The sequence below is a fragment of the Bufo gargarizans genome, chromosome 4, assembly GCF_014858855.1.
Source record: "Bufo gargarizans isolate SCDJY-AF-19 chromosome 4, ASM1485885v1, whole genome shotgun sequence".
NCBI lineage: Eukaryota > Metazoa > Chordata > Amphibia > Anura > Bufonidae > Bufo > Bufo gargarizans.
The window spans coordinates 303,336,087-303,349,866 of record NC_058083.1 but is presented as its reverse complement, the minus strand read 5'-3'; the positions used below and the strand labels follow the sequence as shown (position 1 = coordinate 303,349,866).

Genomic DNA, 13,780 nt, shown 5'->3' with positions numbered 1-13,780 from the left:
ATAAATCTACAGAGAGATACTTTGGATTCTATGTACAAACCACACGTTGGCACTTACAGAATAAAAGCATTAATCAGTGGCGTCCTTAACACTTGGACAGTAGAGAAAACCTGTTTTTTTAAATAATATTACATTATGCATCATTAACATATCTGATACATTTCCAGTTGGTACATTCCTGTAGGGTGTTTAGTAGTTGTTGAAAATGATCCCTCCTCTTCCATATCATGAGCATTGCAGATTTCCTACTAATCAAGAGATAGTAAGGGCTGCTGTGTGTTATCGTCTTCGTTTTTGTCATTGTGTTTCAACACCCCAGGATCCACTACTGATTGAGATCTGCAAACCAACAAAAAAATAAGGACTGTTTTTCAGATTCACAGCACAATGTTCCCAACAGCCCTAAGGATAATGTCTTGACATTCAATAATGTCTATAATTTGCGATGGAAAACATTGCAGATTCAATACATATTCATGCCCTAGAAATAGCAGAGTAAAACTACACAGCACTGTATTTCTTACTTGTTCTTTATTCATATGCATGTTGCTAGGCAAAAATGAGATACTGTGCTCTGAGAATTCAAACCTCCCTACTGCATCCTTCGAGAAAAACTATATTTAGGCCTGCTAATAAATACAGATGATAAATTATGAATAAAATTAATTCAGTTTACATTATTTATACTCAGTTGAACATATAGTTTGATACTTTCATACACTGATGTCTCTATTATCTTTTCTATGTCTCCTTATTTCCAGCATATCACATGCTTTATCTTCATCATTGCTATGAACAAAATGTATGCAGGGATTTCATATTTCTTTTGGGTTTTCATCTGGTGTGCAATCTGAATTTTCTCATAGAATAATTTTAGACTTATTACAATAATACAAAATACATCAAAGGAAAATTTATTTCATTTAGCAGCCAATGTTATTCCCCCCAGTATACCAGGTGCAAGTCTGAGGAATCCAAATTTACCTTGCAGAAGTCAATGGAGTATAAAATATATATTCTTAAAAGGGTTTAACTGCTCACGACCTGTATCACCTGCCGACATTATAACTGATAAATGGATGAATGCTGAAGACTCCTACCGACCACTGAAACCCCTAGCAATTATGTGAACAGGGACCTACGAGGTCCCTTCTACGGGCCTGCTTGTTAAATATTAGCAAATGATTACCCACTGTGTCAACTAACTGGTTTGGCTTTAGGCTAAACCATTAGGGCATTATTCCGGCACTTTCACAGTATTCACTCTTTAACCCCTGTACAGGGATCTGGCCTTTGCCACAGGGGAGCAACCAGACTGCTACCTCCTAGGATAGTCCCAATACAGTTGGCAGCTGACCTACTTAGGTCAGGGATACCGGTGAAAGCATCAAAAGCTCTAGGCACAGAAAACACACAACTGCAAGTATATTCTGAACAATCACTTATACAGATAATGGGGTTTTAGGCAGAACATGATTGTTGGAAATTTGGCTAGAAGGCTGGTATGCAGGGAAACCATACCGCAAACTCAGAAATGGTCTGGACAGTCACAATACTGGAACTGCGTATTATTGGTAACACAGAACAGGAGACACTAGGAGAGCTTGTGGGCAGGGTAGTAGTGGATGCAGGAACAAGGCTGGCGGAAACCAAGACTGTAGCACAGACAGAGGAACTTAAGCACAGACTTGAAGCACTAGATCTTCCAAACACCTTTCGTGGTCACAGGGAACCTTAACCCCTTATGGACTCGGCCCTATTTCACCTTACTTGGCCATTTTTTTCAAATCTGACCAGTGTCACTTTAAGTGCTGATAACTTTAAAACACTTTGACTTATCCAGACCATTCTGAGACAGTTTTTTCATCACATATTGTACTTCATGACACTAAAATAAAGTTAAAAAAAATCATTTTTATTCATAAAAAATACAAAATTTACCATTTTTTTAAAAAAAATTGCTAATTTCCATGTTTCAATTTCTCTACTTCTATAATACATAGTAATACCTCCAAAAAATGTTATTACTTTACATTCCCCATATGTCTACTTAATGTTTGGATCATTTTGGGAATGATATTTTATTTTTTGGGGATGTTACAAGGCTTAGAAGTTTAGAATCAAATGACCCCATTCTATAAACTACACCCCTCAAGGTATTCAAAACAGATTTTACAAACTTTGTTAACCCTTTAGGTGTTCCACAAGAATTAATGGAAAATAGATCAATCTTTATGGCCCTGATTCTGTAGTTTACAGAAACACCACATATGTGGTCGTAAACTACTGTACAGGCATAAGACAGGGTGCAGAAGGAAAGGAATGCCATACGTTTTTTGGAAGGCAGATTTTGCTGTACTGTTTTTTTTTACACCATGTCCCATTTGAAGCCCTCCTGATGCACCCCTAGAGTCGAAACTCCATAAAAGTGCACCCATCTAAGAAACTACACCCCTCAAGGTATTCAAAACAGATTTTACAAACATTGTTAACCCTTTAGGTGTTCCACAAGTATTAAATGGAAAATATAGATACAATTTCAAAATTTCACTTTTTTGGCAGATTTTCCATTTTAATAATTTTTTCCCCAGTAACAAAGCAAGGGTTAACAGCCAAACAAAACTCTATATTTATGGCCCTAATTCTATAGTTTACAGAAACACCCCATATGTGGTCGTCGTAACAGGTGTACGGGAACACGGCAGGGCGCAGAAGGAAAGGAATGCCATACGGTTTTTGGAAGGCAGATTTTGCTGGACTGTTTTTTTTTTACACCATGTCCCATTTGTAGCCCCCCTGATGCACTCCTAGAGTAGAAACTCCAAAAAAAGGTCCCATTTTAGAAACTACGAGATAGGGTGGCAGTATTGTTGGTACTAGTTTAGGGTGCATATGAAATAGCACCGTTTTTATTTTTTGTTATTTACAACATTCATCTGACAGGTTAGATCATGTGATATTTTTATAGACCAGGTTGTCACGGATGTGGCGATACCTAATATGTATACTTTTTTATTTAATTATGTAAGTTTTACACAATGATTTCTTTCTTGAAGCAAAAAAAATCATGTTTTAGTGTTTCCATAATCTGAGAGCTATAATTTTTTCAGTTTTTGAGCGATTACCTTGGGTAGGGTATGATTTTTGCGGGATGAGATGATGGTTTTATTGGCACTATTTTGGGGTGCGTGTGACTTTTTGATCGCTTGCTACACTTTTTGTGAGGTAAGGTGACAAAAAATGTTTATTTAGCACAGTTTTTATTTAAATGTTTTTACAGTGTTCATCTGAGGGGTTAGGTCATGTGATATTTTTATAGAGCCGTTCGATACGAACACGGCGATACCAAATATGTATACTTTTTTTTTATTTATGTAAGTTTTACACAATAACAGCTTTTTAAAACAAAAAAATTATGTTTGAGGTTCTCCATATTCTGAGCCATAGTTTTTTTATTTTTTAGGCGATTGTCTCAGGTAGGGGCTCATTTTTTGCAGGATGAGGTGACGGTTAGATTGGTACTATTTTGGTGGGCAAACGCCTTTTTGATCACTTGCTGTTGTACTTTTTGTGATGTAAGGTGAAAAAAATGGTTTATTTAGCACAGTTTTTATTTTTTATTTTTTTACGGGGTTCATCTGAGGGGTTAGTTGATGTGACATGTTTATATAGCCGGTCAATACGGACGCGGCGATACCTAATATGTATACTTTTTCCCCCCCTATTTTTTACCAATTTCTTTTAACTTTATTTTGGGAAAATGACGTTTTTGTTTATTTTTACTTGAAACTTTTAATTTTTTGGGGGGGAAACTTTTTTTTTCAACTTTCTTTTTCACTTTCTTTTTTGTCCCACTTTGGGACTTGAACTTTTGGGGGTTTAATCCTTTACAATGCATTCCAATGCTTCTGTATTGGAATGCATTGGCTGTATGAGTAATACTGTGTGTATTACTCATACAGCTTCCGGGGGCTGGATCTCACAGGCTCTTTACTGGTATGTCATGGGTCCCTAAGGGGTTAAAGCTCAGGTAACCTCTGCATGTAGAGGGTGCCTTAAATATTCAGGGACCTTCAGTCATTGGCTGGGGGAAAGTTTAGTGAGCATGCAGACTGGCATTTTAAAAGGCCACAGGAGAGCGTGTGCATGCCCTAAGGGAACAGAGACTGGAGCAATGGAGGCATCAGCTTGCAGAGAACTCCAGGTAGAATGGTGAGCAGCATAGCGGCGGTGGGCACTGACCACTGACATAACACTGTTAAGTACAATGCTAGGATATTTCTGGTAAATCCTAGAGAAGTGAATGGAGTGCTGGTCACACATATGCACTACCGCTCAATTCATACAAGGCCCTTGGGGTCCCCCAATCATTTGATTGTGGAGTTCCCTGCAGTTGGACCCCTTTAACCGCTTGCCGCACACCTAACGCCGAAAGGCGTCATTGCTGCGGCGCTCTCAGGCTACACTAACGCCGATTGGCGTCATCTCCACTAACGCCGATTGGCGTGAGCCGAGATTTCCTGTGAACGCGCGGACAAAGGAGCGCGCGTTCACAGTAACGCGTAGTGCACAAGTTCATCTACAGCCTGCCGGCCGCGATCATTGGCTGGCAGGCTGTGGATTTTTGAAACGACCAATGAAAGAGGCATGTCAGACGCTATTTTGAAAATAGCGTCTTATATAACTGCTACCTGCTCCTCTGGTGGTCCCTTTTGCTTGGATCGACCACCAGAGGACACAGGCAGCTCTGTAAGTAGCACCAAGTCACCACACTACACATTAGATATTACCCTGTCATTTATTAACCCCTTATTTAGCACCTGATCACCCATATTAGACTCCCTGATCACCCTGATCACCCCCTTATCCACCCCCCTGTCATTGATCACCCCCCCCCCCCCTGTAAGGGTCCCTCTTCCCTGCCAGGTAGTTAGCTACTTGCTAGGTAGTTTAGCGCCCAGCCCACCGCACCGCAGTCACTGATTAGTCGCTGATCAGCGTCATCGCTGTCGATAATCAGCACTAGTACTATATAGTATCTGTAAGTGATCAATACTGATCGCAATCAGATCTATATCAGTACATTAGGGTCATCTTAGGTTCTACAAAAAACGCAGTGTTCACCCGATCAGGCCTGATCTTGTGCGCACACTTGCGTTCAGTCCGCCCCACCGCAGTGACAGAATTTTTTTTTCTGATCACTGCAAAAACACTGTAAAATCGCTGCGCCGCTATAAAGATCACTTTTGAGCTTTTTGGATCTTTATTAGCGTTCGCAGCTTTACTTCGCAAGCACTCCTTTTCACTAGGTAGGTTTGCTCTTTTTCCCGGGTAGTCTCAGAGGAATACCCCCTAAATTTAGTGAACCCAAAATGTCAAACAAGGGGTATTCCACTGAAGAGGCCTACAGGATTCTGGCCGTGATGGATGAAAGCGATGGGGACGCCTCACCCGCTGAATCCAGTGGTTCAGAATATGAACCTGTAGACAGCAGTGGCACTCTAACCGCTAGCAAAGATGACGAGGTAGAGGTCCCTGCTACGGTCAGGCGTACCCGATCCCATGTCAGAGTTCTGCATACCCCGCATGATGATCCTCATTTGCAGCAGAGTGGTGCTAGCGCTGATCTTGTTTATGGTGCGGCATACACCAGCAGCGCAGCACACCCTGGACCTTCTACCAGCACTGCCGTATTCCCTGGTGAAGTGGCGAGCACCAGAAGGGCAGTTCCAGCTGGTACGGTGGCACGTGCAATAACTCCCCCGTCGCAGCCACCGCGTTCACAGGCCCGTAGAACCCTTAGTCTCCCAGAGGTACTGGCAAATCCTAATTGGCAATCCCCTGCTTCCGCCGCACCCGTATTGCCCCCTTTCACCGCCCAGTCTGGAGTTTGCGTGGAGACGGCTCATTTAGGATCGGCCCTTCAGTTTTTTGAGCTGTTCTTCACCGCGGATCTCTATGACCTAGATGTGGCTGAAACCAACCGCTATGCCACACAGTTTTCCGGTGCCTTTCCGGTGGAAACCAGTCACAGTTTCCGAGTTAAAAAATTTTTGGGGCCTTCTCCTCAGCATGGGTCTAACAAAAAAAAATGTATTGCGGTCATATTGGTCTAAAGACCCAATACATTACATGCCCATGTTCTCTGCTGCAATGTCTAGGGAGCGTTTTGAGGCCATCATGTGCTTTATGCATTTCGCTGACAATAGCACCTGTCATCCAAGAGGCCACCCTGCTTATGACCGGCTCCATAAAATTCGGCCCCTCATAGACCATTTGTCATCCAGATTTGCAGATGCGTATACCCCTAATCAAAACATCTGCATAGACGAGTCCCTAGTACATTTTACTGGGCGCCTTGGCATAAAACAGTACATCACCAGCAAGCGCTCCCGGTATGGGGTCAAACTGTATAAGCTCTGTGAAAGGGCCACAGGCTATACATATCGTTTTAGGGTCTATGAGGGAAAAGACTCAAAACTGGAGCCGGTCGGATGTCCTGACTACCTGGGGAGCAGTGGCAAGATTGTCTGGGACTTGGTGTCACCCTTAGTCCACAAGGGGTACCACTTATACGTGGACAATTTTTACTCAAGCGTGGCCCTCTTTCGGCACTTACATCTAGTCGGAATTCAATGCTGTGGCACCGCGCGACCTAGTCGCCGGGGCTTCCCCCTACGGCTCGTTAGTACCCGACTTGCACGGGGGGAGAGGGCTGCCTTGTGTGACCAAGAACTGCTCGCAGTGAAGTGGAGGGACAAGAGGGACGTTTACCTTCTGTCCACCATTCACGCAGACACGGCTGTACAAATTGAAAGGGCAACTGGAGTCATTGTGAAACCCCTCTCTGTCCACGACTATAACCTTCACATGGGAGGGGTGGACTTCAATGACCAGATGTTGGCTCCCTAGACACTGGTATAAGAAGGTGTCTGTTTATTTGATCCAATTGGCGATGTACAATAGTTTTGTTCTCTACAGTAAGGCTGGGAGAACAGGATCCTTCCTAAAATTCCAGGAAGAGATCATTTCGGAAATCCTGTATCCAGGAGGGTCCGTGCCCCAAGGCCCTGATGTAGTGAGCCGGCTGCATGGCAGACACTTCCTGTCTGTCTATCCTGGTACCCCAACTCAACGTTCCCCAAGAAAAAGATGTTGTGTCTGTAGCAAGGGTGGAATAAGGCGTGACACCACCTTTTTTTGTCCTGACTGTCCTGACCAGTCTGCCCTATGCATAGGGGAGTGATTCCGCAAGTTCCACACTCAGGTACACTATTAGCATAGGGATTGCGCACATAGGACAGGCACACAGGGGTCTTAGGGCCCTTTCACACAGAGCTGCCACAAACCTCTCCTTTCACCTGGGACAAAGTGCATAATGTACTTCGCCACATCTCTGGGCGATTTGCGCTTTGCACATTGTCCCATGGGGAAGGAGAGGTTTGCCCAATAAAGGTAAAAAAAATCACCGGTAAGCAAAAAAGTTATTGTTCTGTTTCAAAAGTTTATAAAAGTTAATGTTCTCTAAAGTTAATGTTAATAAATTTATTGCGTTGCGGCCTGTTTTTTTGTTTTTTTACCTTCTAGGTGGACCAAGCGATCAACTAGCTGCAGCACTGATGTGCATTCTGAAGCATTGCGCTGCTGTCAGATTACACACAAGTCGGTGTATGCGGCGCTGCAAGACGAGATTTCTCCTCTGCAGTAAAAGATACGTTTGCCGAGGCATATGAGCTGAGGAGGCGGCGGTGTTCATATACTTTGGCAAACACTTTGTATATATAAAAAAAATATAAAAAATCCCGGCAATGATTTATTCATCCACATCGATTGATGTGAATGGAGAAATCAGGTTTGCCAGGGCATACGAGCTAAGTGGGTATGGATGTTGGGCGGAGCTCTTATGTCCTGGCAAACGCCTTTCCCCTCCTTTTTTTTATTTTGGGCAGAGATTTTTTCATCCACATTGATCGATGCGAATGAAGAAATCTGTGCCGTTCATTTTTTTCTTTCAGCCCAGAGGCTGAACGGAAAAAAATAATCTTATTACCTGTATGCTCAATATAAGGAGAATAGCAGAAACTCCTAATTCTGGCCATACATGTAATGATTGCGGAGACCCTCAAAATATCTTGGTCAAATGCCAACTTTGTATAAAAAAATGGGAAATGTTGTCTTTTGCCAAGATAGTTCTCTCACCCAGCATGGGTATATGTAAAATGACACCCCAAAACACATTCCCCAACTTCTCCTGAGTACGGCGATACCAGATGTGTGACACTTTTTTGCAGCCTAGGTGGGCAAAGGGGCACACATTCCAAAGAGCACCTTTCGGATTTCACCGGCCATTTTTTACAGATTTTGATTGCAAACTACTTCTCACGCATATGGGCCCCTAAAATGCCAGGGCAGTATAACTACCCCACAAGTGACCCCATTTTGGAAAGAAGACACCCCAAGGTATTCCGTGAGGGGCATGGCGAGTTCCTAGAATTTTTTATTTTTTGTCACAAGTTAGTGGAAAATGATGATTTTTTATTTCATTTTTTTTCCTTACAAAGTCTCATATTCCACTAACTTGCGACAAAAAATAAAAAATTCTAGGAACTCGCCATGCCCCTCACGGAGTACCTTGGGGTGTCTTCTTTCCAAAATGGGGTCACTTGTGAGGTAGTTATACTGCCCTGGCATTTTAGGGGCCCATATGCGTGAGAAGTAGTTTGCAATCAAAATCTGTAAAAAATGGCCTGCGAAATCAGAAAGGTGCTCTTTGGAATGTGTGCCCCTTTGCCCACCTTGGCTGCAAAAAAGTGTCACACATGTGGTATTGCCGTACTCAGGAGAAGTTGGGGAATGTGTTTTGGGGTGTCATTTTACATATACCCATGCTGGGTGAGAGAAATATCTTGGCAAAAGACAACATTTCCCATTTTTCTATACAAAGTTGGCATTTGACCCAGATATTTATCTCACCCAGCATGGGTATATGTAAAATGACACCCCAAAACACATTCCCCAACTTCTCCTGAGTACGGCGATACCACATGTGTGACACTTCTTTGCAGCCTAGGTGGGCAAAGGGGCACACATTCCAAAAAGCACCTTTCGGATTTCACCGGTCATTTTTTACAGATTTTGATTTCAAACTTCTTCTCACGCATCTGGGCCCCTAAAATGCCAGGGCAGTATAACTACCCCACAAGTGACCCCATTTTGGAAAGAAGACACCCCAAGGTATTTTGTGATGGGTATAGTGAGTTCATGGAAGTTTTTATTTTTTGTCACAAGTTAGTGGAATATGAGACTTTGTAAGAAAAAAAAAATCATAATTTTCCGCTAACTTGTGACAAAAAAATAAAAAGTTCTATGAACTCACTATGCCCATCAGTGAATACCTTAGGGTGTCTACTTTCCGAAATGGGGTCATTTGTGGGGGTTTTCTACTGTCTGGCCATTGTAAAACCTCAGAAAACATGACAGGTGCTCAGAAAGTCAGAGCTGCTTCAAAAAGCGGAAATTCACATTTTTGTACCACAGTTTATAAACGCTATAACTTTTACCCAAACCATTTTTTTTTTTACCCAAACATTTTTTTTTTTTATCAACGACATGTAGAACAATACATTTAGCGAAAAATTTATATATGGAAGTCGTTTTTTTTGCAAAATTTTACAAGTGAAAAATGTCATTTTTTTGCAAAAAAATAGTTAAATTTTGATTAATAACAAAAAAAGTAAAAATGTCAGCAGCAATGAAATACCACCAAATGAAAGCTCTATTAGTGAGAAAAAAATTCATTTGGGTGGTAAGTTGCATGACCGAGCAATAAACCGCTAAAGTTGTGGAGTGCCGATTTGTAAAAAAGGGCCTGGTCACTAGGGGGGTATAAACCTGTGGTCCTTAAGTGGTTAATACAAGAGTGTTGAATCCAATTGGATCTGTAAGGGGGAGTTCATACTTGCGTTTAGCAATGTATCTAGGGATGAGCAGTGGACTTCGATACGAATTTCAGGATAAATTTGATTAGCCGCGTAGCTGAATTTCCTCGTGCTTCGCGGTAACAAATCATTTAACCTGAAATAGTGTAAAAAGAATAAAAAAATAATATCCTCCTGCTTCATTTGCTCATGTCAGGCTTCCCACTGCCATCTTACTTGAAGATCTCGGACAAAATCCTGTGCGGGGTGATGTATGACGTAATCACAATGGCTGGCGTGATGACAACAAGCAAGGTGGCTGCAGGTGAACCATCGCAAGCAAATGGATCAGGTAAGTATTACATTTTTTTTATTTATAGAGTAGAGAAGCAATTTATCAGAAAGCAGATTTTTTTTGTTAAATTCGGTGAAGCAGCTGAATAAAATTTTTTAATACTTCCCTTATCTCTAATTGTAGCATTCCGTTATGAGATGCATAAAACAGAAAATGCTTTCCTTTATATTGAACAGAAAAAAAGTAGTTTTTTTGTTTTATTTGGAGAAAAAATAAAACTTAATTTTTTTTTTATTAAAATGAGTTTTGTTTGAACGAGAGAGACTATGGCTACAGTTTTGGTTGTTGTGGACATTTTGGTGTTTTTTTAATATTTTCTTTCATTTGTATTTTATTATATTTTTACTTATTTTTGCAACTAAGCAGTCATATTTTTGTACCTTTTCAACTGTAAATAGGGAATCCAGGGGACTGATTAGTATCTTCTAAGACCCTGCAGCTCTACTATAACCAAGACACTTGCCGAACACGTGATCACCGGGTCTAATAAAGGAAGTGGCACAGCGGCTTCCTCTGTTCACTGCATAGTCTCCTCCTCGGCCCTGGCTAGGCGCCTTAATCCAGTACCATACATGTATGTCACTTTGGATTAAAGCCCAGCATCATGTGCTGTATATGTACAGCGCTTGGTCGTTATCAAGTTAATGCACAATAAATATTCACCCTATGCAAAGTTATAAACTTCTTACTTTATTTCACTTGAAAAGGTTAACTTATACTGTTTATCACTGTACTGCTACTGCATTTTATATGTTGTGATATATTTCCTGTTCATTATCACTGTATTTGCAAGGCTCAGTGGAAAGGGTTAATGAACACTGAGAGACTGTTAGGACTTTTAATGAGAAGCTGGCAATTTTCCACAGCTGCCATAGAGTTTAAAGAAGACTATGTTTTGGAGGGAAAAAACAGACGTTGTTTACCACCAAACCCAGACAGCCTGACCTTGTGACTGTCTGGTTTAGCTCTGTTGTTATGTCTGGAAACTTGTTTTTGTCTGGAAAAACTGCAGTGTCATTGCCATTGAGTAAGTGTTACAATGTCTGTCTGTCCACTCTACCCCTCCCACTAGAAGGTTCTAATCTAGCTAAAACTGTATATAAGGAGAGCAGTCAGAGCCCCTAGTGTGCTGCAGTTAAGGGCCAGTGCTTGGAGGGGAATGCTTATGCCAGCCTGCATGATTGACCAGAAGAAGATGCTGAGATGGGAACGCTGAGCCATAGACCATGGGTCACCAGCTCTGTGACCAAGGAACCACCTGGACTATTGAGCTACAGACCATGGGCCCCTGACCAGGATGCCAGCCTTCTAAGAGACAGAGGGAAAGCTAGCTTCGGCCTTTCCTCAATTTCTTCAGTATCAAACCCTTCTTCTGCCAGGGAGGAGACTGGAGAAGACAGTCCAATACCTCACCTGTGTTGTTTTGTACCTGAATCTCTACAGTAAAGAAGCACTCTGGTTACTGCAGAACCTGTCTCTCTGGACTTATTTCCCATTGGCATGCACTACACCTTACCATCCCTTCCGGAGAGCAGCAACATGTGACACTCAACGGTGTCCGGGGGACCCAGCATAGCTTTGGTGCCACCCCAAACCCGGCCTTTGCACCTTAACCTTGGGAACACCTGCTCATGACCACACCAGAAAACTCCCCAAAACTCCCATTTGTAAATGTGCACAAATCTTGCCCCCTTCCCTGTTCCTTTCCCAGGACTATTGACAACTACAGTATGCTATTGCATCTTTTTTTACTTCAATTTAGCTAATCTTTCTTGATAAAACATTCTTGATCTTTCTTAACTGTAATTTTGCTGCCAATAAATTCTAAGACATTTTCAACATTACCAGCACTGACAAAGAGTAAGTGCAATTTACCTTTTCATGGTTTTAGGAGACAAATCCTTTTCCATATCTACTTTTGTTGGCATACTATATGAGTCTACATTGTAATCATTTTCATCATCATATTCATGGTCCAAGAGTGTTCTCGCCCACGTTCCCATGTCATACGGTGGTAACATTCCTCCAAACTCAGAAGGCAAAATCTCTGGGTGGATCAGCTGATGCAAGCTATTGAGGTTATTACCATGTAAAAATATCTATCAAAGAAAACATGCAAACACAAAACGTATTATTTCCACATAGCTGTTTAATTCTGCAAAGAATAAGTATAAGCTTGTGCAAAAATGACAGCATTTCATTTACTTCTAAAGAATTTCCTTTTAGAATTCATTTACATGGAATATTTAATATTAACAATTCTTTCAGAAATATTTTATTTTTGAAGCATTAAAAACGAGTGCTCTGAAAACTAATTATCAGACCCTACAGCAAGTAACTATCAGGTTGGTGTTCTAATTATATTTTATTTTCCAACAAATTTTTACTCAAGTGGAATGCTTACTGGAAATAATACATTTCATGAGAAATAATTCTAAAGTCATAATTTTGGGTATTTTTGGCTACAGGTAACCTGAATAAAAAAAAAAAACAAGAAAGAAATAATATATACTGTATATTACAAATGAGAAGAATGCAAGATTTGAAAAATATCCAAAATTTCACAAGACAATTATGGTAAATGCATTTCTAAGAATTGTCAGTTGGATCGTGATAAAAACATTGAAAAGATTCACAGTGTCAGGAAAAGACATGTCGAGAGTGAAGCATGAGGCCTCTAGAAAATCTTAGGCCATATATACTACCATTTTCCAGGATGGTAACCTTGCCAAGTTTTCAGCATGACTGAAATATGAACCCTAATGAATAAGGGTTCAAGGTAGAAAAAACAGGAACAGATTAAGAAAGCCCTTAAAGGGGTTCTCCAGGAATATTGAATATTTACCAAGTGCCCGCAGCCTTACTCTCTAAATAGAAGATTACTTACCTGCTCCCTGCTGCTCTGGTCTTCCACGCCCCCTCTGCTGTGTCCATATTCTGGTCACTAGACTGTTTACGTCCAGTGTTGCATGGGCATGGTCAAATGCTTTGCTGCAGCCAATCACTAGCTTCAGCAGTGGTAAAGCCACTGGCTGCAGCAGAGCATGTGACCATACCCATGTAGTGCCAGAAGAAAACAAGTCACAGACTGGAACATGGACACAGTGGAGGCAGCATGGCCAGTAAGTGTGAATCTTCTGTTTAGAGAGGCAGGCTGCGGGCAAAATTCAGTGTTCCCAGATAACCCCTTTAAGACTTTTTTTAAAGGGTTTTGGAAGCTGTGAGGAGAATGACTTCTGAAGGACCACACAAGTCTATTGGTGGCTGAATCACTAATAGACACAGGGCACAAGTTAAGGTCAGATGCCAGTTACATGAGAGGATGGGGTATCTCTATTATCTTTTAACTTGATCTTTCTTGTGACAAGGAAACTTCTGGAACAAGGCTTCCCAGTCTCTTTCAAGTCAGAATTAACCAGTCAGTACATGGTGACACCTGGACCTTACCAGCAATGGAGAAGCTTTTTCACTCAGTTTCTGAAGAGTGAGAAATTTTTAAGGATACTTC

General features: G+C 41.4%; 1 protein-coding gene across 1 annotated transcript in view; it reads right to left on the bottom strand.

The window, feature by feature from the left end:
- Positions 1–248: 248 nt before the first annotated feature.
- CLVS2 (clavesin 2) overlaps positions 249–13,780 on the bottom strand; it is a 54,754-nt gene continuing 41,222 nt past the window's right edge. Inside the window, exons 4-5 of the mRNA XM_044292330.1 lie at positions 12,148–12,371; positions 249–339 (exon numbers count right to left, since the gene is read on the bottom strand). Of these exons, the coding sequence (XP_044148265.1) occupies positions 249–339; positions 12,148–12,371 (315 nt within the window). The remainder of the gene's footprint in view (positions 340–12,147; positions 12,372–13,780) is intronic.